The sequence below is a fragment of the Chenopodium album genome, chromosome 11 (genome assembly GCF_948465745.1).
Source record: "Chenopodium album chromosome 11, dcCheAlbu1.1, whole genome shotgun sequence".
Classification (NCBI taxonomy): domain Eukaryota; kingdom Viridiplantae; phylum Streptophyta; class Magnoliopsida; order Caryophyllales; family Amaranthaceae; genus Chenopodium; species Chenopodium album.
The window spans coordinates 52,836,644-52,862,712 of NC_137844.1; the positions used below are offsets into that span (position 1 = coordinate 52,836,644).

General features: G+C 36.6%; 1 protein-coding gene across 1 annotated transcript; it reads left to right on the plus strand.

Moving 5' to 3' along the window:
* The first annotated feature begins 2,108 nt into the window (after positions 1–2,108).
* LOC145567741 (uncharacterized) lies at positions 2,109–25,427 on the plus strand. The gene is made up of 9 exons (XM_081627106.1): positions 2,109–2,264; positions 12,343–14,949; positions 15,033–15,136; positions 18,844–18,913; positions 19,533–20,348; positions 21,169–21,371; positions 23,266–23,386; positions 23,993–24,199; positions 24,847–25,427. Exons 1-9 carry the CDS (start codon positions 2,109–2,111, stop codon positions 24,985–24,987), a joined length of 4,425 nt encoding a protein of 1,474 aa, XP_081483232.1. The 3' UTR covers positions 24,988–25,427.
* Positions 25,428–26,069: the final 642 nt, after the last annotated feature.

Genomic DNA, 26,069 nt, shown 5'->3' on the forward strand with positions numbered 1-26,069 from the left:
TTGGGTAATTTTGAACATAATATGACTTTTTTATAAATAGAAACAGAAAAGTTTTATAAGGGTTAATAAATTACTTTCAATCACTAATAATTGAATTTAAGTCATTAAAATGTGATTCTTTACCAATAAAGCATATAGTATTTTTATTTAAATTGGGTTACTTTTATACATATTGGGGTAACTTTTATTCATTTTAAAGGTAACTTTTGATCACTTTAAGAGATCTTTATAATGGATGTACAATAATTATTGTACACCCGATTTTTTTAAAAGTTTTTAATGTTTATATTATGTGTACTAATTATGGTGGAAATGAAACACTTCATTTTCTTTCTTGAATTTGCAAGTTATAGAATACATAAAGATTTAAACAAAAATATTAAAGAAGGTAACATGTGGCATATGAGGTAATGAGTAACTTGTGATGACATTTGTCATTTGAAAAATTTGTGATTTGTGTTTTTAAATACTAAGTATAGATAGATAGATAGATAGATAGATAGATGATTAATTTTTCTAGAGATCGAGTAACTTGTACAAATAAATCTTAACTACTTCCTCCGTTCTTTTATTATTGCACCACTTGTCTTTTTAGGAAGTTTCACAAATATTGCACCATTTCCTCTTTAGGAAAAAAATTATTTGTGTTCACACTACAAATATCCAATATATCCTTACTTTTTTACACTTACTTTTTAGTTTATCAATATGTCACATGGGCAATTTTGTATTTTTACCTTTCTCTCTCTTATTTTTTTCCACTACCAAAATATTTGTACCCAACCCCTATGGTGCAATAATAAAAAAAGGAGAAAGTATGTTAATTGCTCATTTGCTCTCCCTATTAATCCTTAAGCCTTAGGAAGCTTCCAGAATGTGCAAGTGCTCAAGAAAGATATATAGTTTGCTGCTTTCGTCCAAGTAAAAACTAAATCGAAGATAAAAAGTCAAAAAAAAATAAAAAATAAAAAATAAAACAGGTCGTTGTAATATCTGCGATCTATCCATTTCTATAATTCTAAGGGGTTGTGCACCAAATGTGAGAGTTTGGTGACCAGTAACTTTTTAATTCTAAGTTGGTGAAGTTAAAGACTTAAAGCCTAAAAGATTAAAGAATATACGTAGACATGTAGTGGCCTGGTATAAAATTATGAAAGTTAATGCAAACCTCAATTATATTTTTAAATTTGAAACATACAAGTTGTCGGGCATGGACGATGCCTCTGGTTATTACGTATATATATAATCATAATTATGTATAATATTTATGATTTAATTCTACTTTTATTGATTTATTTTATTTGCAATAAAAGACACAAAACTATGATATATAAAGCTCAGCGGTTTTCTTCAAAAAAAATGGGTTTAATGGTTAAGCTTCTAATGTTAATCTGACCATGACTACAAGGCTTCAATTCTTATCAAGTTATGTAGTTATTTTTCCATTTTTTGAATGTGTGATGATATGAAATGATAACCAACAAAGGAGGTCGGGAGAGTGTCATGTAACATATGGACTTGTTTCAAAACACTTTTTAATACAATATGTATATTATATAGATTTCTTTGACCTACATGTTAGTCAACACACAAGTTCGTCATTAAAATTATTTAAAAGATGGTTATTCAAAAAATAAGGATTTTAAAGGTAGTTTCTGATAATATTTCCAAAAAAAACAAAAAAAAATTATAAATTATACATATGTGAAATTATTAATACCTACTAGTCTACTACTGAGCGTATTTTACTACGAGTACATCTTTTAAGGTTAAATTTGTATTTAAAATGTTACTAACTAAAAGACTTATGAGTTATGACCAAAATTAGTACGTATATAGTGAAAAAAAAAAAAAAAAAAAAAAGTCGAACGTACTTCGTATTAATTTAGACAGAGAGAGTAAATAGTACTTCATATATCATTTCTTTTCAAATGGAGTCCAAATTTCTGCCAGCCCACCAAAAACAACTACCTCACTATCCAGCCCACTCAGTAAGACCCAGTCCACCTCAATGACTACGGACTTGACTTACCCGTCGCACACAATTTTCACACCGGAGTTGAGTTGATGAGAGAGAAACATAAAATCATTGATCAAGGAAAATAGCGATGACGTGTAGATCGATCGTCGGAATTTGGCCGAAAACTCCGCCGTCTCACTGCATCACCGCCGTCGCTGCTATCGACGAACCGCCATCTCTTTACACCGGCGCTGCCGATGGCTCCGTCGTATGGTGGCATTTCTCCGACAATACCTCTTCTCCGGTCAGCCTCTCTCTCTCTCTCTCTCACATTTTAATGTCCACCAACTGTTTGATGAATTGACCAACTAAATTCAATCAAATTTCTGTTAATTCATACATTTTTCACTTCTTTTTGCATATATTGCAACATTTTATTGAAGTTTCATAATAAATTGCAACATTTTATTGTAGTTTCATATTAATCGCAATGTTTCTGTATTTGTACATGTTTAATTAGTAATCAATATCTATACTATTGGCATTTCAATTCAATGCTTGGAATTCATGAGAATAGCACATTTGATTTGATTTGTTTGAGATTGGTGATTAGTTTTGGTGAATTGTGTTTGGTTGCAGAAGATTAAGCCTGTTGCTATGTTATGTGGTCATGTTGTGCCAATCGCTGATCTTTGCATTGCTTATCCTCTTTTATCGAAGTTTCGTATTAATTGCAACATTTAGTTCCATATTAATTGCAATGTTTCCCTATGTTAGAACTCTTGCAGCAGAAATGTGGCTTCTACCAGATAATATGAAACCAATACCTCACAAAGATAAATAATATTTTGGGGTAAACAAATAACCACTATGAAGGTAATAATAAATATAAGAAAAATTAACTTTCTTAATTCTAATAAACTTTGACGTGAATAGAAATGATTGAATTAATTTTCAACTTACAACCTATGCATTATATAATCACTTAATGCTAAACAACGAAACTATTTTATCTAAAGAAATAACGTAGCATGTTGTTTGCAAAAATACTCTCCTTTTATTTTGCCATCACACCCACATTTCTCTCCTACAACATCTCGTTTACATTCACTTTATTTATCTATTTTCAAATTAGATAAATATGTAATATGGTTAATTAATTTTAGCCATATATTCCCACAATTCTCCACCTCGTTCATAATTTGAAAAATATTCAAATTTTGGACGAACAAATTGCGTTATCCTTATCCGGTTGCACCATTTTACTATGACTACCTACGTACCCTCGACCGGGATCAAACCAATCGTAGTTCCATTTATTTCTCCATGTAATGTCTAACATGGGACAATATTTAGCAATTCCAAACAGTGTTGGAACTTGCTTCCGGAGACAATATTGGTTAACATATCTGCAGGGTTCTCATTTGTATGCACCTTCATAAGAGAAATACTACCTTCCTCTATGATATCCCGTACAAAATAATACCTGACATCTATATGTTTGTACGAGCATGATGAACCTGGTTCTAACCAAGTGAATAGCACTTTGGCTATCACAGTTTAGATTCACACTATTCTGCTTTAACCCCAAATCATCTAGAAGTCCCTGCAACCACAATGCTTCCTTAACTCCTTCTGCCATAGCCATATACTCGACTTCTGTCGTAGATAGAGCCACCGTAGCTTGTAACATTGATCGCCAACTAAGTGGAGCACCATGTATTTTAAACACATAACCAGTAGTAGAACGTCTTCTATCTAGATCACTGGCATAATCCGAGTCAACAAAGCCACTTATTTGACATGTATCTCCACCAAAGCATAAACCTGTGTCAGTGGTACTTTTCAAGTATTGTAAAATCCATTTCACTACTTCCAATGTGCTTTACCTGGGTTCGCCATGAACCTACTAACAACACTGACTGCTTGTGAAATGTCTGAACGTGTACACACCATAGTGTACATTAAACTGTCAACTGCACTAGCATAAGGTACATTATCCATGTATGCCTTATCTTCTGCTGTAGTGGGAGATTGTTTACCAGAGAGTCTAAAATGTGGAGCTAATGGAGTCACCACTGACTTAGCACCTTTCATTCCAAACCTATCAATAACCCGCTCAATATAGCCTTTTTGGCTTAAGAACAATTTTTGGCTTGATCTCTCTCTTTTAATCTCCATACCCAATATTGTATTTGCAGCGCCCAAGTCTTTAGTCTCAAACTCTTCACCGAGTTGAGTTTCTAACTTATCTATCTCCACCTTGCTTTTTGAAGCAATAAGCATGTCGTCTATATACAATAGGAGATAAATATAATCACCTCCACGAAGTTTGCGAATGTATACACAACAATCGTAATTACTTCTGGAAAAACCTTGTTTTAACATAAAAGAATCAAATCGTTTGTACCATTGTCGAGGAGATTGCTTTAATCCATAAAGTGATTTCCTCAAGCGACATACCTGATTCTCTTTACCCTCGACCTTAAATCTCTCAGGTTGATACATATAGATTTCCTCATCCAAGTCACCGTGTAAGAAGGCCGTCTTCACATCGAATTGTTCTAGCTCAAGATCTCCATGAGCTACAAGACTCAATAGAACCCGAATAGAAGTATGCTTTACCACTGGAGAAAATATCTCATTGTAATCAACACCTTCTTTCTGTGCAAATCCCTTGGCCACTAACCTAGCCTTATACCTTATTCTATCTAACTTGAAAGGATCTGCAAGGGGTCAGCCTAGGCCTTTGATCACATATGCTCGAAGAAAGCCCAAGAAGAATCTGCCAGCAATTTAGTGGGAAATTCTGTTAGAAAGTTTGTTATGGGTTCCAGGGTACTTTGGGAATTTTGGGAATAAGTTTGTTATTCTTCGCTGTAGAAGATGCTAGATGCTGTGAACTGCTTATATATAGAGTTTTCTGTAATAGGGAGATTATGCTTTTGAAATATATTGTGTAGTTTGTTGGAGAGAAACCTTCCTCTCAAAAGAAGGTCAGTGTATTGATTAATTACTCTGATTATCAATATACTATATCCGTTTGCCTACCTTGCTTCTCTGTGTGTGCATTTGTGTGTGCTCTGTTTATTCAGTACCTAGCAACTTGGTATCAGAGCAACTACGATCTCATCGGAGTTAGGATGGCTCGTCTTATCCATGCCCAGCGTTTGGATCTGCTCGAGCAGGAGATTGCCGGTGTTCCGGGCCGAGTTGCTGAAGAAATCACTTCAGCCCTGGCTTCGTTTAAGGCCGATCTTACCAGCCAGTTTGCTGCTGGCTCGAAGAGGAACCGATCGGAGGTTCGATCGGAGAATCGCGGATCTGGAATGAATGGGTCTCCTTATCAGTGGGATAACCCATTCGCCAGAGCGCCGCCACAGCTGGAGGTTGGCACTGGTGGAGTACAGGGCTGTGAGTCCAATTGGAAGGTAAGGAAGCTTGATTTGCCCATTTTCGATGGTAATAATCCGGATGGTTGGATCCTCAGGGCTGAGCGGTTTTTCCATTTTTACCGGCTCAGTGCGGAGGATCAACTGGAAGCCGCGGTGGTGGCTCTCGACGGCGATGCCCTGTTATGGTACCAATGGGAACACTGTCGCCATCCGTTGCTCACCTGGGAGTCGTTGAAGAAGCTCATCCTCCGGCGATTTCGCACCACCGCCACGGGAACGCTCCACGAGCAGTGGTTGGCCCACCAGATCGGCACGGTAGCTGACTACCGGCGTCGTTTCATTGAGTTACTTGCTCCTCTAGAGGGAGTCCCTGAAGAAATAGCTAAAGGGCAGTATATAAATGGGCTAGAGGAGAAGATCCGAGTTGAGGTTCGGATCCTAGACCCGGTAACATTGGATCAGGCCATGGAGCTATCAATGCGGGTTGAAGAAAAAATGCGGGTCGGCCCACGACCCACATCTGGAGGATCTTTACCCAATTGGAAGACCCCCTATCCAACGCAGCGTTTTACCCCTAATCCCACCCAAAACTCATACCCACACTAAAACACAATCCCTAGCCTAAACACAAACCCGATCCTAACCAACTCCTCCCACACTCAGCCAAACCGACTTAACAACAACCACCCAAACACCACTGGCGGAGTAAGGCGGTTGTCGGACAGAGAGGTGCAACAAAAGCGTGAGATGGGTCTATGCTTTAGATGTGATGAGAAGTGGAACATAAACCACCGCTGCCGACGCCGAGAACTCAGTGTGCTCCTCACTGTTGACGACGGCGACGAGGATGAAAATATTGACACTGGTGAGTTTGCCACCGTCGAATTCTCAGCTCCCTCTTCCCCAAATTCTTCCCAGATTTCTTCCCCCACCACTCCTATCTCTTCACCCTCTCTAAACCCACAACCCGGAGTGTCGTTGTGCTCAGTTATGGGGATCACTAGCCCTAAGACGATGCGGATGTTGGGAACCATCAATGGAGGTAAGGTGGTGGTCATGGTCGACCCAGGGGCGACCCATAATTTCATCTCGGTAGCTGCTGCACGCCAATTGCAAATTCCACTCTCAGATTCGAAGAGTTTTGGAGTCACTCTAGGCACGGGGGAGACTGTTCAGGGGGAGGGAATAAGCAAGGGAATATCGCTGGAGCTTCAAGAGGTCTCTATTGTTGAAGATTTCCTCATTTTGCCGTTGGGAAACTCAGACGTGATATTGGGTATACAGTGGCTGGAGAAATTAGGGATCATTGCTTCAAATTGGAAGAATCAGACATTAAGGTTCCAAGTGGGTGGTGAGATGGTGACCTTAAAAGGAGACCCACAGCTTGAACGAACTTGCATTTCTCTCAAAAACCCTGCAGCGTGAAGGTCAGGGAGTTCTCCTGGAGTTCAACAATTTTGACAAAGAATCCCAGTTGGATACTCATATACCAGCTACACTCAAGCCCCTCACAGAAGAATATCAGCATGTGTTTAATATGCCTGATGGTCTGCCTCCCTCGAGAACCATTGAGCACAGTATCACTTTGAAGAATGGAACTAATCCGGTCAGTGTACGACCATACAGGTACCCACAGTACCAGAAAGACGAAATTGAGAGGCTGGTACAGGACATGTTAAAGGCAGGAATTATTCAACCTTCTTCCAGTGCTTTTTCTAGTCCAGTTCTTCTAGTCAAAAAGAAGGACGGATCATGGCGATTCTGTGTCGACTATAGGGCACTCAATAAAGAAACAATTCCCGACAAATTTCCTATTCCCGTGATTGACGAATTACTTGATGAACTCCATGGGGCGAAGGTGTTCACGAAATTGGACCTCTAGTCAGGATATCATCAGATTCGAGTGAAAAAGGATGATGTGCCTAAAACAGCGTTCCGTACTCACGAGGGCCATTACGAATTTCTCGTAATGCCCTTCGGCCTTACAAATGCTCCAGCTACTTTTCAGTCACTGATGAACGAGGTGTTCAGGCCCTTCCTCCGGAAATTCGTTCTGGTCTTTTTTGACGATATACTCATCTACAATAACTCTATGGATGAACATTATCACCACTTGCAGCAAGTGTTACAGACCTTGGCTTCTCATTCCCTTTATGCCAATATGAAAAAATGTGACATTGGCAAAGAAAAAGTAGCCTATCTCGGCCATGTTATTTCAGCTTGGGGTGTTGAAGTTGATGCTTCGAAGATTCATGCCATGGTTAATTGGCCAGTTCCGATGAATCTCAAGGACTTACGGGGGTTCTTAGGTCTTACGGGCTATTATAGAAAGTTTATCCGAGGATATGCTGAGATTGCTAAGCCCTTGACTAATCAGCTACGCAAGGATTGTTGGGGGTGGACAGCCGAGGCCACTACGGCTTTTGAAGCCTTAAAGATGGCTATGACCTGAGCACCAATTTTGGCAATGCCAAATTTCTCACTACCCTTTGTCATTGAAACTGATGCATCAGGTTTTGGTTTAGGGGCAGTCCTGTTACAAGGAATCCACCCAATCGCTTATTTTAGTAAGGCCTTGGGAATTCGTGCACAAGCAAAACCGATTTATGAGAAAGAATTGATGGCTATTGTGTTTGCTATAGAGAAGTGGAGGCATTACCTATTGGGGAGACAATTTATTGTGCGCACAGATCAGAGGAGTTTACGGTTCTTATTGGAGCAACGGGAGGTTGGTCATGCTTACCAGAAATGGGTGAGCAAGTTGCTCGGGTATACCTTTGATATCCATTACAAGCCGGGCCCCACCAACAAGGTGGCTGATGCCTTATCAAGGTAGCAAACTCCTGGCATTGAGTGTGCATCTCTGGTCACAGCATGTGGAGTAAGCTGGGAATACATCCAAGCCTTCATCGACAAGGATGAAGGGCTACAGAAATTGAAATCTCAGATGAGTACAGGGGAGATAGCTCCTAAATGGTTTTCTTTTGACAGTGGGGTGTTGAAATACAAGGATAGGATTGTAGTTCCAAGCAATTCTGAACTTACAGCTCGGTTGCTCAAAGAGTATCATGACTCTCCAGTAGGTGGACATGCTGGTGATTTGAAGACATACCAACGTTTGGCAGCAGAATGGTACTGGCAAGGAATGAGGAAAGACGTGGCTAGCTATGTCAAACAATGCCATGTTTGTCAACAAAATAAAGTATCCACTCTCTCCCCTTTGGGTTTGCTTCAACCCTTGCCTATCCCCGATAAAGTTTGGGAGGACATCTCCATGGATTTTGTGGAGGGATTGCCTAAGTCGGGGGGATGGGACTCGATCTTGGTGGTGGTAGATCGTCTCACAAAATATGGTCACTTTATACCCTTGAAACATCCTTATACTGCTCAAGGGGTGGCTCACTGTTTCTTGAAAGAGGTGGTCAGACTCCATGGCATTCCTTCTTCCATTGTCTCAGATCGAGACAAAATATTTCTCAGCATTTTCTGGTCAGAATTGTTCAAGCTTCAGGGTACACAATTAAGAAGAAGTACAGCGTATCACCCGGAGTCAGATGGGCAGACGGAGGTCCTTAACAAAGGTGTGGAATCATATCTCCGTTGTTTTGTGAATGGGAAACCCAAGGGTTGGGCAATTTGGTTACCTTGGGCTGAGTATTGGTATAATACAGCATTCCACACGGCCACGAATTGCACTCCCTTTAAGGCCTTGTATGGAAGAGACCCTCCACACTTGGTGCGATTTGTTTCTGGCAGCACTTGTGTCTCTTCCATTGAGGATCGGTTGCTGGAACGAGATGCGATATTGGATGAATTGAAGTATCACTTGGTGAAGGCACAATGTTACATGAAGCAATATGAAGATAAGAGTAGAAGGGATGGGGAGTTTCAGGTTGGAGAATTAGTATACCTGAAGCTACAGCCTTATAGGCAGCAGTCATTGGCAAAGAGAAAGAATGAGAAGCTCTCCCCGAGGTACTATGGGCCTTACCCTATTCTGCAGAGGGTGGGTCAGGTAGCCTACAGGCTACAGTTACCAGATTCAGCCAAAATACATCCTGTCTTTCATATCTCTCAGCTGAAAAAAGCCTTTGGAACAGGACACTTGCCTACCCAGCTTCCCTCTCAGCTTAATTCTGATTTGGTTCTTGATGTTGAACCAGAAGCAGTTCTTGGGGTGAGGTCTTCTCACAGGCGGTTGAGGTCTTAATCAAATGGAAGGGGCTGCAAGATTTTGAGGCCACTTGGGAACACTTCTCTTTGATGACAGATTTCCCTCTTTCCACCTTGAGGACAAGGTGCATGTTTGGGAAGGGGGTATTGCAAGGGGTCAGCCTAGGCCTTTGATCACATATGCTCGAAGAAAGCCCAAGCAACTTAGTGGGAAATTCTGTTAGAAAGTTTGGTATGGGTTCCAAGGTACTTTGGGAATTTTGGGAATAAGTTTGTTATTCTTCGCTGTAGAAGATGCTAGATGCTGTGAACTGCTTATATATAGAGTTTTCTGTAATAGGGAGATTATGCTTTTGAAATATATTGTGTAGTTTGTTGGAGAGAAACCTTCCTCTCAAAAGAAGGTCAGTGTATTGATTAATTACTCTGATTATCAATATACTATATCCGTTTGCCTACCTTGCTTCTCTGTGTGTGCATTTGTGTGTGCTCTGTTTATTCAGTACCTAGCAGGATCCTCTTTTCTTTTATACACCCACTTACAACCAATACATTATATAATAACTTAATGCTAAACAACGAATGGCTGAAACTATTTTATCTAAAGAAATAACGTAGCATGTTGTTTGCAAAATACTCTCCTTTCATTTTGCCATCACACCCACATTTCTCTTCTACAACATCTCGTTTACATTCACTTTATTTATCTATTTTCAAAGTAGATAAATATGTAATATGGTTAATTAATTTTAGCCATATTTTCCCACAATTATAATTTCACCCTGTGCGCTTTTCCATACACACAATGCTCACAAAATTCCATTTGTGGCTTCTTCATGTTCTTCAACAAACCTTGTCCACTAAGCAATGATAGACCCTTTCCCGACATATGCCCAAGGCGCATGTGCCATATCCTCGTGCATTCTGTTTGCTATTTACTTCCACCAATTCCAACTAATCACTTGTAACAGTTGTCCCCAAAAGAGGATAAAGATTACCATGACGAATTCCCTTCATCACTACCAAGGAACCACGAATAACTTTTAAAACTCCATTCTCCAAGACTATTTTGCAACCATTTTTCTCTAATAAACCAAGAGATTTAAGGTTCTTCCGCAAATCTGGAATATGTCTCACATCCTTTAAGGTTATTATTGTTCCATCATGCATCTTGACTCGGATAGTACCTAATCCAACGGTCTTACAAGCATGATCATTTCCCATCAAAACAGTACCACCATCCAAACTCTAGTAAGTTGTAAACCACTTCCTGTTTGGGCACATATGGTGTGATGCACCTGAATCAAGCATCCATTTACCGGATATCTCATTGCATTCTTCTGAAACTGAGTAACAATAATCATCCTCGTCATGTTGTTTTTCTCTAGAGTTGTCGTTGTTGTTCTTCTTGAATATTAACCTCTTTGGGCAATTAGCTTTAAAATGACCAAGCTCGCCACATTTGAAACATGGCCTTTCCGCAAGGGATCTAGATTTTTATCTAAACTTTCCTCCCTTGCCTCGCCCTCTTTCATTAGTCCAACCTTTGTTTGTAAACAATCCCTGAGCTTGTTCGTTGTGTTCTCTTCCATTACCAGACATCATTCCGCTTGTAGCAACCTTTCGAAGGTCATCCGCTAAAAGCGATGTTCTAGTTTCATCCATGGTTAGAGTATCACCCACAAGCATCAATGTTTGCACCAGATTTTCATAGGATTTCGGTAATGAAAGCAATAACATGAGTGCTTGGTCTTCCTCATCTACCTTCACGTCCTGATATAATCCTATCAAACTTATTAATATACTCCCGGATTGAGGTGCCTTCATCCATCTTGCATGTATACAATTTGGATTTTAAGTAGATCCTATTTGTTAGAGTTTTTGTCATAAAATTAGTCTCTAACTTTGTCCACACTCCAGCGGCTGCTGCTTCTTCATTTACCAAGAATGCAACGTCCCTCTCAAGGCATAAGATTATAGCCGCTCGTGCTTCAAGATCTAACTCTTCCCAATTCTCATCCTTCATATCCTCGGGTTTTTGTTCTTTTCCCGCCAATGCATTATGCAACTTTTTGTGATACAAGCAAATTTTTCATTTGCATCCTCCAATAGGAAAAATCATTTTTACCATTGAATTTTTCGATTTCATATTTCCCAACTTTAACCGTTCCACTAGTAGATGCCATTATAATTAATTTCAAAATCAAAAAATTTTACCACCTAAAATTTTAATGTCGGCTCTGATACCAATTGTTAGAACTCTTGCAGCGGAAATGTGGCTTCTACTAGATAATATGAAACCAATACCTCACAAAGATAAATAATATTTTGGGATAAACAAATAACCACTATGAAGGTAATAATAAATATAAGAAAAAATAAACTTTCTTAATTCTAATAAACTTTGACATGAATAGAAATGATTGAATTAATTTTCAACTTACAACCTATACATTATATAATAACTTAATGCTAAACAACGAATGGCTGAAACTATTTTATCTAAAGAAATAACGTAGCATGTTGTTTGCAAAAATACTCTCCTTTCATTTTGCCATCACACCCACATTTCTCTCCTACAACATCTCGTTTACATTCACTTTATTTATCTATTTTCAAATTAGATAAATATGTAATATGGTTAATTAATTTTAGCCATATATTCCCACACCCTACTTTTACATGCTTAATTTAGTAATCAATATCTATACTATTGGCAATTCAATTCAATGCTTGGAATTCATGAAAATAACACAGTTGAATTGATTTGTTTGAGATTGGTGATTAGTTTTGGTGAATTGTGTTTGGTTGCAGAAGATTAAGCCTGTTGCTATGTTATGTGGTCATGTTGCGCCAATCGCTGATCTTTGCGTTGCTTATCCTCTTTTACCTTCGTTAGATGAAAAGTTTGATAGTGATGATTGTAGTGTAGGGTTTGACAGTCTGCCTGGCAGCGATCAGGCTGCAGTAGTAAGTGTGTGTGGTGATGGTTTATTGTGTGTTTGGAGTCGAGGGAGTGGACATTGTAGGTGCCGAAGGAAGTTGCCTGCTTGGGTTGGTAGTCCATCCATTGTTCAGACATTGCCGACGAATAGGAGATATGTATGTGTGGCTTCGTGTTTTGCTGATAATTCACGTGGTTCGGATGCTGAATATGTGGATTCGACTGAAGGGGGTGAGGTTCCTGGGGATGAGGAATCTCTGAGCAGAAAACCACTGAAATGTACTATTATTATTGTTGATACATATTCCCTCAATATTGTGCAAACAGTGTTTAATGGGCAATTGTCGATTGGGCCACTAAAGTTCATGGCCCTAGTTGAGTTTATTGATGACAAACAAAAGCATTCCGCTCTTGTAATTGATTCATTTGGTAAAAGTCAGTGTATTCCGTTGGTTAAAGACGAGAATCTGGAGGAGGGTGGGGTGAAGCTGCATCAAAGTTCTTATCTTGTGAATAACAGGCTTTATGAAGGAGAATTGGTATTATCTGTAGCCACTTGTGGGCAATTGTTAGGATTAGTGTATAAAACCAGCTGCATCTTTTTCTTAGTTTCCAGTGCTATGGTAATTGGAGTCATTTCTTTTGAAGACAACCATCGTGATGGAGCTGATTTCAGTGTATCACGTGTCACTGGAGGCATGTTTTTCACTTCTGACCATACTTGTACTTCTGAGTCCGAAAATGTACACAATGTCGTAGGTTTGAAATTTTCTGTGTGGGATGAGAGAGGATCAGCCATCATATACGAGTTATCTTATGTGGGTGACACTTTCAAGTATGAGGTTGTAAATCAGATACCTGCCACTGCTTGTCCGATGAATGTGAAATTGTCAAGTAAGTTTGTTCAATTGCAACAAAACTTTCTTCGAATTGAATCAATTTGCTTTCATATTGAGGAGCCTTCCTTGTGGAGACCTCGTGTAACTATATGGTCACTGCATCAGCAGCCTGATGACCGTGAGAGCTTTGGCAAAATCTGTAGGTTACTTGGAGAAGGGGACTTCCTTGACGATTGGGCTGATGGATCTAGTTATGTGATAAACTCTGAGGCCTCAAAGCATACTCCTGGAGTGACTCCTTTGACTACAATGGCTAGTACTCTAGACCAGGTAGTTGCAGGCACTTTGCACAAAGATGATCTAGATTGCACGAAAGAAAATATTGTTTCTTCAACAATGGTTGTCTCACTATATGCTCATACCCCTTATGCAATTGTGTACGGCTATCATAGCGGTCAAATTGAGCTAGTCCAGTTCAACTTCTTGGCGCAGGAAATAAACTCTGATGCATCTAAAAAACAATTCTTGGGACACAAAGGGCCAGTTTTATGTTTGGCTGTGCACCAGATGACAGGTGCTGAGCAGGTATGTAGCAATGTTCTATTGTCAGGAAGCATGGATTGCACACTTCGTGTATGGGATCTTGAGACTTGCAATGCAATTATGGTAATGCACCACCATGTGGCCCCTGTTCGTCAAATAATTCTGCCACCGTTGCAAAGTTATCATCCATGGAATGAATGTTTTCTCTCTGTTGGTGAGGACTGTTGTGTTGCCCTTGTGTCTCTTGAGACTTTGCGTGTTGAAAGAATGTTTCCAGGACATCCTAGCTACCCTCTGCAAGTGGTATGGGATAGTGTGAGAGGTTATTTGGCTTGCCTTTCTCAGAATCTGTCAGTAGCATCAGGTACAAAGGATGCCTTATACATATGGGATATAAAGGCTGGTTCTAGAGAGCGGGTTTTGCGTAGTGCAGCAGCTCACTCAATGTTTAATAAATTTTGCAAAGGTATTAACATATCTGGGCATGCATCCAATTATAATATCTCGAGATCCTCATTGATCCCTCCGTGGACAGAACAAGGAAGCTCTTTGCCATCTAATCTAGAAAGTGGTGTGTCTGTTTCATCCAGTGAAATAAATCTGACAAAGCGTAGCTCGTCATCACTCAATAGTAGTAGTGCCAGATCTGTTAAACTAAGTACAGGAAACCATGACAAGCTTCCAATTAGATGTTCCCGTCCAATCTCTGGAATTGCAATTTTAAGTTTTGACCTTTCAGCTTTGTTGTCTTCTGATGTTTTTGGGGATGTTGAAGGAAAAAATTCAGATGCCCCTCTAAATGAATCACATGTATCAAATAATTCCAAGCTGGGGACTATGTCAAATTATTCTTTTGAGCAGGGGAATCTTCGAGATATGATGAAGATTAGTCAATCCATTGACACAATTAGATTAAGCTTACTGCAATTCAGCCTCTCATTTTTGCATCTATGGGGTGTCGATGTCGAACTTGAGCGCTTACTTATGATGGAAATGAATATTAAAAGATATGAAAATGTTACGTTTGCTCCTGGTTTGGAAGGGGATGGAGGATCTATTACGATGACATTCCCTGCTTTCAGTTCTGCTCTTCAGGTGATTTCATGCTCCACTTACATTATGTCAATTTTTTCCATACGCGTCGCATAGTATCCTAAGCCCCCAAATTAAATTGTCAGCTTTGGAAATCATCATCAGAATTTTGTGCACTGAGGTCATTGACAATGCTGTCCGTTGCCCAGAGCATGGTTAGCTTGTCCCACTCTTGTTCAGGAGCCAGCAGGTATTGCAGTGCCTATTGCAAAATTTCATCATCTTATTGCCCGTAGTCTGCAGTTTTTTTTTTAATTTTTTTAATTTTTATCTTTTATACTCCCTTGATCCCACAATATAGTTCTTGTTTTCCTATTTTGGAGACCCAAAATGTTGTTCCTATTTCTATTTTTGGATAGTCTATAAAAACCATTATACCCTCATTTTTCTTAACTTTATTCATTGAACTTCTTAATTTACTTAAATTATCCACTTGCGTTGTACTTTTTTCCACTTTCTCTTTCTAACTTTGTCTATAATTGTACTTTTCACTTTTTTCCCCTTAAATTATCCACTTGTCTTTTACTTTTGTCTAGCTTTTTTTCACTTTTAATGTACTTTTTCCCACTTTTCCACCCATTTCTTAGATACCGTGAAAAAAATATAATAGGAACTATATTATGGAATGGAGAGAGTATATATATATATATATATATATATATATATATATATATATATATATATATATATATATATATATAGGGGAAGGCTCTCGTGAGAACCCCTCCTTTATGTGAGAACCCTTTCTTATGTGAGAACACTCTATATGTTCTAAATTTTTACTCACATAATTTAAATTTTAAATCTGATGTTCTAACTATTTACTCAAGTATTCTAAATTAAATCAAATGTTCTAAATTAGTATTCACATGTTCTAAACCATACGTTAGTAAAGTTAAATGTTATAAATTTTAAATAACTTGTTCCAAAATTTTAACTTACATGTTCTAAATTTTAAAACGTGTGTTCTAAGTTTTTAATCATAATGTTCTAGATTTTAAAGCATATGTTCTAATTTTCATTTCTATATTTTAAATTTTTATTTATATTTTGTATATTATATACTCTCTCCGTGTTTTAATAAGTGTTATAGTTTGACCAAGCACGCATGTTGAGACACGATTTTGACCCTTAATTTATCTAATTATATGTTAGTAAAATCATAAGAAATTTTATAATATGAAAGTATATATTATAACGATTCCAACAATGTATTATACAATAACATTTGTTTTTTTTTTTTTTTATATATTAGTAAATTAATCAAGTCAAAACCATTATGTGAATAGTGAAAAAAGTCAAACTGTAACACTTATAAAATACGGAGGGAGTATCAGCTATTTTAAATTTTTATTCACATGTTCTAAATCTTAAATCAAATGTTCTAATTTTACTCGTATATCCCAAATTTCATAAAGCAGATTTTCTAAATATTTACTCATATGTTTTAATTCTTAAATAAAATGTTCTAAGTTAGTACTCCATATGTTCTAAATTTCATTTGAGTGACATGTTCTAAATTTTTACTCGTATGTTCTAAATTTTTATTCGTATATTCTAAATTTTAGATCAGTTCTCATATAAGTATGAATTATCACATATAGACCTATTCTCACTGGATCCCTCTCTCTATATATATATATATATGTTGTATGTCTAAATTAATTCACATGCACTAAGGGACAGTTCACTTCAGCTTAATTTCACTTCAGTTCAATTCAGCTCTTAATTTCCTTCTCTCATAAAATATTCATTTCAGCTCAGTTCAGCTCCAATCAGTTCAATTCAGCTCAGCTCACTTCAGTAAATGTGAACAGGCCCTAAATTAGTACTCACATGTTCTAAACCATAAATTAGTTAAGTTAGATGTTGTAAATTTTAAATAACTTGTTCCAAAAATTTTAACTTATATATTCAAAATTTTAAAACATGTGTTCTAAGATTTTAAATCATATGCTCTAGAATTTAAAACAAATGTTTTAATTTTTACTCATGTGTTCTAAATTTTTACTCACATTTTCTATAGTTTATACTAGGTGTTCTAAATTTTGATTCACATGATCTAAATCTTAAATCAAATGTTCTAAATTTTACTCATATGTTCTAAATTTCGTAAAGCAGATTTTCTAAATTTTACTCGCTTGTTCTAATTCTTAAACCAGATGTTCTAAAGTATTACTCACACATATGTTCTAAATTATTACTCATATAAATTTTAATTTGAGTCACATGTTCTAAATTTTAAATCGGTTCTCATATAAGTATGGGTTCTGATATATATATCGTGGTAGATGCAACTTATCTCATAATTGCATTGAGAAACCACTTTTTGTTTTTCCATATTTTATCATCTAGTTGGTGGCTATTGATTCATTGAGCTGGATAAATTACATGCTTAGCAGAAAATTTAAGGTGCATGAATTTTAGGTGGGAAAAATGTTGACTTTTTTGTACATGCTATGTTATCTAGATCTGTATATAGTGTCCAATTCACAATGGAAAAATCTAGGACATGGGAACGGTATTTAAAAGTTGGACACAGGAGCTGGGATACAACCTATTAAAAACTTGCAGTATAAGATTCTGAATATATTGCATTAAACTAAATGTTATTCCTGGAATAAAGGTCCAAATTCCAATGAATAACGTGATTCCATGTCAAATTATTTACCAAACTTTTTTTTTATTATACAGACCTCTCTAACTTGATATTCAGTCACCCTAAATTAAGCTATTGAGAAGTGAGGAGAAGAGAGAGATTCCTTCTCTATGGTTGATGAATAGTAGATTTTCTCTAAATGAGCAAATTGCATGTGTTTTGTAGCAGCATGAAGTGTCTGATACATCTTTGTTGTTTTTGTCTGATACATCTATGTGTGAAATCAATCTGGGGTATGTTAAAGGGATAGAGAGAGGCAGAGGGAAGTACAGATGTTTGAATTTCTATGGATATCAATTATGGTACCCTAAAGGCACCTATTGGCTAGATGTGAGCTTATAGGAACACGTCAATTTAAGGTCTGCAGTTTCCCAAATTTTCTATCCCACTCAGCCAATTTTCACTGCGGAAACTCTGGGATACATTTTCTAAAATGGAAATGTTTCTACATATTTTATCTAAAAACTTTTTCTTTACCAATAAATTTGTTCTTTCTGAAAAAATAAAGTTCTTATTATTTTTCATGCAACCACCAATATTTTTTTTTTTTTAAAAAAATGAATGCATAGGAGTTAGTAGGAAAAAAAAAACGGAGGAAACAAGGGCTAGAGAGTTTTCTTGTTGGATATGTATACATCAAATTATAATAATATATTATCTGAAAATCTTAAAGACCTCAACAAAGGAAAATAACACTATTTAGCAAGTGATCACAGCCTATCGTTTATATTCCCATGCTGTTATTTCAAGTGTGCAACTAGGAAAGAAGAAGAAAAGTTGTTAGCAAACGAAGGAAACAATGGAAGATTTACTTAAGCCAGAAAACATGACTTGTTGACCAGAACACGAATACTAAACTACACTTTCCATTCTACTTTAAATAACGAACCTGTAAGCTTTATGTATGCCTGAAGTATTTCCTATTTCCTGCTCAAATTTATAAAGCAAATCAATGATTCACCCCGGATCTGTTTAGCTCTAAACAGTTATAACACACAATTACACAATTTTTTCATGTACTCCAATGCAATAAATCAAATAGAACATTATCTTTATCACTGCCACATTTTCAATAATGTTGTGGTCACTTAGCATATCCACTGGATGTTGGATTTGCATTCTTCGCCATTATTTAGTTACAAATGGTACAACGATTTTTTTTTTTTTTTTTTTTGTCTTCCTTCAGCCTTATTATTATCCCGGGATAACCAATCTAATTTCTTGAATCCATGATGCAGTGCTTTATCTGCATTCTATACACGTAACTTCGCTAAGAAAGTTCCTGGCGTGAAGCCTCCATCACTACAGGTTGGCAAGACCTTAATTAGATCTCTGGTTGAATGCATGCATTTACTTTTTATGTTTCTTGATTTTACTGTGTGTGATTTAGATGAATTTTGTATTTTTCTTCTTAACTTGTTCGACAACCTTTCAGTTTCTTAGTATTTGATGGTTGATTGACTTGATACTCTTCTTGAATAGAGCCGTATAGCTTCTTATTCTCAAAATTTTGAAGTGATATTAGCTGTTATTGATGCAGACTTTCTGTTGTACTAACCGAAGCTGGTAGCAGGAAATTTTGTAAGACTATGTAGCATGAACAGTAAAGTTTTCTAAGAATATACTTGTCTCTGTCAGCTAGAAGTAATTAAGAATATAAGCCATTACTGTAAAAAAAAAATAATAAATAATAATAATAAATTTTATATATATATATAAAAATAAAATAAAAAAAAAATTAAAAAAAAAAAAAAAAAAAAAAAAAAAAAAAAAAAAAAACAGCAAGGTTTAAACATCAACCTTTTGATTGTTACATTCCTCAATCAACATCAATTCTCATTTGAGACCCAAGTAGTTCAGCTATATGCATCTTTCTGTTTCAAAGCTTATATTGATCCTAAAATATGTGGTTTTCATTCAATTTCAGCTATTGGTCAGCTTCTGGCAAGATGAAGACGAGCATGTTCGTTTGGCTGCCAGATCTTTATTTCACTGTGCTGCTTCAAGGTCTATCCCTCCACCCTTGTGTTTCTTGAGAACAACTGAACAAACAAATACTGTAAACTCTTTAGGTCAAGTGGGAGAAAGCAAATTGTTAAATGAGAAAAAGACAGAAACCCAGACTAGCTGTCAGCATGCTGAAAGGTCTGCAGAAATTCAGGGGGCATCTTTGCAAGTTGAAGAAGTTGAGATGCAGAAATGGCTTGAATCTTATGAACTGCAGGATTGGATTTCTTGTGTTGGTGGAACAAGTCAAGATGCAATGGCATCTCATATTATTGTTGCAGCAGCTCTAGCTGTTTGGTATCCAAGTCTTGTAAAACCCAGCCTTGCCATGTTGGTCGTCCATCCACTAATAAAACTAGTCATGGCTATGAATGAGAAATATAGTTGTACAGCTGCTGAACTCCTAGCTGAGGGCATGGAGACTACATGGAAAGCATGTATAGGTGCTGAAATTCATAGTTTTATTGGGGACATTTTCTTTCAAATAGAGTTTGTAAGTGGTGCTTCTGCGAATACTTCATCTGTGGCTGCAGCTGTACCTCCTAAACTTCGGGAAACTTTAGTCAACATTCTTCTTCCAAGTTTAGCATTGGCAGATATACCTGGATTTCTGAGCGTAGTCGAAGGCCTTATTTGGTCAACAGCCTCTGATTCACCAGTTCATATAGTATCCCTTATAACTTTCATTAGGCTCATGCGTGGTTCACCCAGAAACTTAGCTCAGTATTTAAATAAGGTCTGCAATTCCATTCTTATATCTATAAAATTATTGGATTCGATATTGGAAAACAGTGTTTATGAAATTGTAGGATACAATATTGGAAAACAATGACAAGAATACTAGGCATCCTTCTTATTTGATAGTATATAGTATTTGTTTTATTTGAAGGGTATCTGGATGTCTAAACTCAATCTGTTAGGCAATTGCAAGTTTCTGGGTGTGTTTGCATCTTATTCAGACAAAGAAAGTTACAAAATAAGTTCAATGAAATGAAATCAGATAAGTTAAAAGTTCAAACATACAAGTCCAAATCATTCAGTATATTTTGAAGAGAACACACCCTGAGTACTATTATTCAGGCAATCAGGCTACAAGTGTTCATATGCATGGTTTGCGACAAAAGATTATGTTAATCTGTATCATGTTCTAATTGAAAGTGATATTCTTTGGTTTCTTTTCAAGTGGCTAACGGTATCACAACTTATAGGTTATTAAAATACTCCAAATGTATTAATGTACTTCCTTTTTTTTAGTTGCAACACTTTTTTTCCACTTCCTAGGCAATTTTTGGACAGGAGAAAGATAGAGAGAAAAAAAAGAAGGGACCCATGTGGGTAGGAGAGAGATAGAGAAATATAAATGTCAAAAATGGAAAGTGTTGCAACTAATTAATAATTTCTTTAATAGGAAAGTGTTGCAACTAAAGAGAAACAGAGGAAGTAGTAAACTTACTTCTAATGAATTTTGTTTTAGAATTTCATATCTGATAAATAGCTTATGATTTTTCTGCATTGCTTGAACATTTAATGGCTCTGACATTCAGACAGATGTGCAGGTGGTCAACTTCATCTTACAAACAATGGATCCTGCCAATACAGTTATGCGCAAGACTTGCCTCCAGAGTTCAATGGCAACTTTGAAAGAGGTTGTACGTGTTTATCCAATGGTTGCTCTGAATGATACCTCTACACGTTTAGCTGTTGGAGATGCTATTGCAGAGGTTAACAATGCAAGTATTCACATTTATGACATGCAAAGGTATGCGAATTTTATCTTAAAATTTTCACTCACTTATCTTAAGATATTGAAATAGATAGCTAAGAGTATAAAATTTCCTTGAAAGGAGGACCGGATATCTCTAAAACATTGTGGAATTAATTTCACCAGACACTGCAAATCATCCCTAGTATTATCCTTAAGTAAACTAGTTCAAAATCGAAACAATAGGCACTTCAGGAAACAAAGATGTTGGCAGTTTTATGAAGTGTAACATTTACTTTCTGGGTCCACTTCCTCTGTTTGTTACACTTGCGGCAGGGATGTTATCTAGTAAGACCAATTTATCCTTTTTTAATCCCTCATGAAGTCAAACTTTGATATACTGACATGACATTCATTCCTAGAAGTCAATCTTATCAGTATTTTCCCATCTAAGAAAACCAAATGAGTTTCCGGTTTTTTATTCTTTATGCTTTCTTCGGATTTGCAGCATGTGCTAGCAGCTTAGAAAGTAATGTGGTTTTCGGTTTGAATATTGTGACACATTTATTTCATGTGAAGCCAATGTACACCATCTGTCTGAGATTAATACAGGGTACTGTAGGCCCATAGACGGGTTATTGGTTACTTGAGTCGGGCCTTAACAATTAAGATGGGTCTGATTGGGTTGTTTTATATAGGACTAATATTAGCCAGTGCAGTGGTGTAGCCAAGTTTTTTTCATTGAGCCTAAGCTTATCGCCATTGTTATTGTTGCTTTGCTGCTCATTATGACATCAAGTACCAGATTGAAACAATCTCCACATTTTTCATGTTTCCTTAATACTTGACAATTTTCTTTTCAGCACCATATTGAGATTTTTTTTTTGGAGGGGGGGAATGTAGAACACCTTTTTGTGCAACAAGTTTAATTTAAGAAACTGCATTTATTTAATTACATGATCATAGGTCCATCAATTTCGTAAATGGCATTCTTGGGTTAAGGTAATGATGAAGTTATGTACACAACTCTTTGCTTGTGAATAGTTGTGATTGCATCAAAGTCACCAATCTGATAGGCATAAAAATGCAACTGGACCTTGATAAGCCATAGATAGCTAAAGCCAAAGCTCTAAGATCTCTGTTTTACTTAGTACAGAAGCATCACTTGGACAGGCTTTCAAGGTAGTTTTATCTAAGCTATTTTTGTTGGAATCAAATTTAGAGGCTATTTAAAGCATCCATTAGGTACTCACTTTCTGGCGTGCAATTTCCTGTCATCATTTGGAGTGTATATAACTACTTTGTCAATGTTACACTGCTACAGTTAAGCAGGATGTCATCATTTGGTGATTTGTCAACTCTTTGAACTGCATGTTGTGTATAGTATTCTCAAATTAGAGTGCTGTCCTGTATAGTCTACAAATATTTACTAAAATTGGAATAACAAAGAATCCCTTAGCACTGTTCCAGGGAGCAAGGATTTGCTCAGGTGCAACCTTACTTAGAAACAGTTCCTTCCCAGAATGGATGTTGGAGTAGGAAATTGGAGTTGAGTACTCCTTCCGTCCCATAACATAGTGTCAATGTCCAAAAATTCTCAGTAATATATTCCAAAAAATCAGTCATGTGAGTTTTTATTAGATTTGTATTAACGCTTGGTTTTATAATATCAACTTTTATAATTTGTGTTAATACGTAATCAAAAATATTTATGGTCAAATGTACATCTTAAAGACTGCAATTTGAAATAGACTCTATATTGTGGGACAAAGGGAGTATAATAGATCAAATGGGTTATTTGGTATCTAATGCATTGCTTTCTCTATTCTCCTATGAAAAATAGTGTTAAGTAGTTTCCAAAAGATTGAGAATATGTTGCTTCATCCCATCTCTGTTCATGGTGGCTTGTTTCAGATGCTGACCTTGTCCTATTCTCTGTGTTTGATTTTAGTGTCATGAAAATCAAGATTCTTGATGCAAGTGGACCCCCCGGACTCCCAACTTTATTTTCTGGAGCTCCTGAAACTGTCATTTCTGCAATATCTACATTGACCTTTTCAGCAGATGGGGAGGTAATTTTGTCTACCTTACTACTTCCATAATATAACTTTTCTTCTGTTTTGTTCTGTATTTTCTTTTTCCTAGTCAAATCCTTCTACTTCTTTGGAGGTTTATTGAGTTCGTGATATAGTTTTCCTTGATCACACCTATCGGTATTGTGTTTTGTTATTTGATCTTTTGTTGGGTTTGTAAGATGCTAGCCTTGATTACATACTATCTCATCATCAAAGAGTCTTCTATTGATTTCATTTGGACATTTTTTTTTTTTCTACTTTTTGTGTGTGCGTGGATAAGTGTCTTCCATTTTCTGCATTGATAGTGTTTTTGAAGTTACCTGTGCCAAGTACGTTTTTGTTTGTACCACATTAGTATTGTTGTCAACACAATTTCTGTTGAAATGACTTGATGGCTTCGAGTGAATCAGCACAGTGTTTTTCAGCCTCATTATGGGCCTATTCTGCTTATGTATTCTTGGGATGGTATAAACTCTCTTTCTCTTTACCTAGTGCTCCTTTAGATCAATAAGTATTCTTTTTTGCCTTGTGGACGTCGCTAACTTATTTTAGTGAACTATGTACAATCACGCTAACACTTTCGATGCATGTTTTGAATGACAGGGACTGGTTGCTTTCTCTGAGCATGGTTTAATAATAAGATGGTGGTCTTTGGGATCTGCATGGTGGGAAAAGCTAAGCCGTAACTTTACTCCCATCCAATGCACTAAACTTATATTTGTTCCGCCATGGGAAGGCTTCTCGCCTAATTCTTCTAGGGCAAGCATAATGGCAAACATTACTGGAAATGGTAGACAGGCAAATTCACAGGTAATCTTTAAATTTGGCAATATCTTCATATGTTCACTGGTCATTAGTGGCCATTAGTTTGGAGTACATAATTATCCATCAATTTGGCATCAAGTTTCTATGTTGAACAGAAAATAGGATTTTTTGTAGCCAAAACAAGAAAATGTGATAGCGGTGCTGAGGTGCTTGGCTTTTTGGTAGTTTGCAGCAAAAAAACCAAATATACTGTTCTGCAGCTTTAGAAGTTTCTTTATACTTTAAGTAAACTACAAACAATATCTGTCCCTTGATGTCTTCTTTCCATAGTCATATTCATTGTGGAAGCGAATAGTTTTGTTCTCCTGTTAATGTGCTTCACCAGTTACACTCTGCTAAGAAAGATAATTGGCTGCTGTATCTGTGCTTCATGGAAGAAATTGGTGTCTTTTATGTCTCCATATTGGCTCGAAATTTCTTACATTCAATTGTAGCTTTCAGAAGTTTAGCACTATGACTTTAGTTGCCTCCTGTTATTGTTTGGAGATGACTGAGCCCGTTTGGATGTCTTGCTAGGATGTCCGTATAATTGTTTGTCTGGCTTGGAGGTTTTTTCCTATTGTGCTTTGTATGATGATATGATTATCTAGGGGTGCAATCTCAAACATATACCTTCTCTAATATCTATGTAGGTACATGCTCGGTCAAGTGATGTGGACAGTTTAAATCTTTTGCTTCACAATCTTGATCTGTCCTACCACTTAGAATGGGTTGGGGATCGCAAGGTCCGCTTGACGAGGCATGGGCAAGAGTTGGGGACCTTTCTTTTGTAGCTTCCACAGAAAGTTATGGGCCATGGCAGGTATGCATCCTTCGACACAGGGATTGACAAAAGAAATGTAAGAATGGTTACAACTAGCAATTGTTGTGCTGTCTCATGGCTCGACATGAGTGAGAAAATATTACTTGGATCGTTGAAGAGACTGCTTAGGTTGATGATATCGTGAATAGACTAGAGGCAATACAATTCATTTTTGGTATGAATATTCGCTAATTCTTCAGCACTGTTAGCCCTTCTTTGCTTCTTGATTTTGCTTGCTTGCTTCCCCTTTGTTTCTAAATACTTTAGTTTGTTACATGGACTTTTTCGGTCTAAAGATAAATATAGAATTATTATTACCTAAGAGTTTTCTTTCGTTTTCTAATACAGTAATACATGCAACATTTAGCTTTATACATTGTTAATACTTAATATATTAATGTGACATTTAATATCTTTGATTTGTTTATGTATTAGAATAACGAGATTTAGGTTTTTACAATGTACTAGTATGGTTTTTCTAATAAAATATTTTTTGCTAATTTCTTGTTATCATGGGATGCTATAATTCTCACTGCAAAAGAATTATTTTGTTGCGTTTGCTTCAACTTTCAAGCCATGAGAATTGCAGAGATTGAATTGCTTCAATATCTTTATTATCTACTAGTTAACGATCCCCACGCGCGCGATGCGCGCGCTCCATTTGGCGAATCGGAATAAATTTGCATAGCTCATAAGGTAAATGTGTAATTAATTTGTTGTATTTTGACATAATATTTGTTGCATCAACAAATACAATGTTATTGTTATTATGGATTAGTAATGTCGTAACATGAATTTTAATTATGGGCCGTTCTTTTTTATGGGAATGGATTGGTTTTTGTTGTACCAAATTAACAAAAGATGATTTTATGGCCCATCTATTAAGATATTGATATGTAAGTTGAATTAGGCCTCGCCTAGCTTATCTTAAAATTTTATACATGTTCAAATTGATAATATACATATTTAAATTGATACATTTGTACTTCATATCTACTATTTGTTTGTAAATTTTATACATGTTTAAATTGATAAATTTATATTTGCAATTTA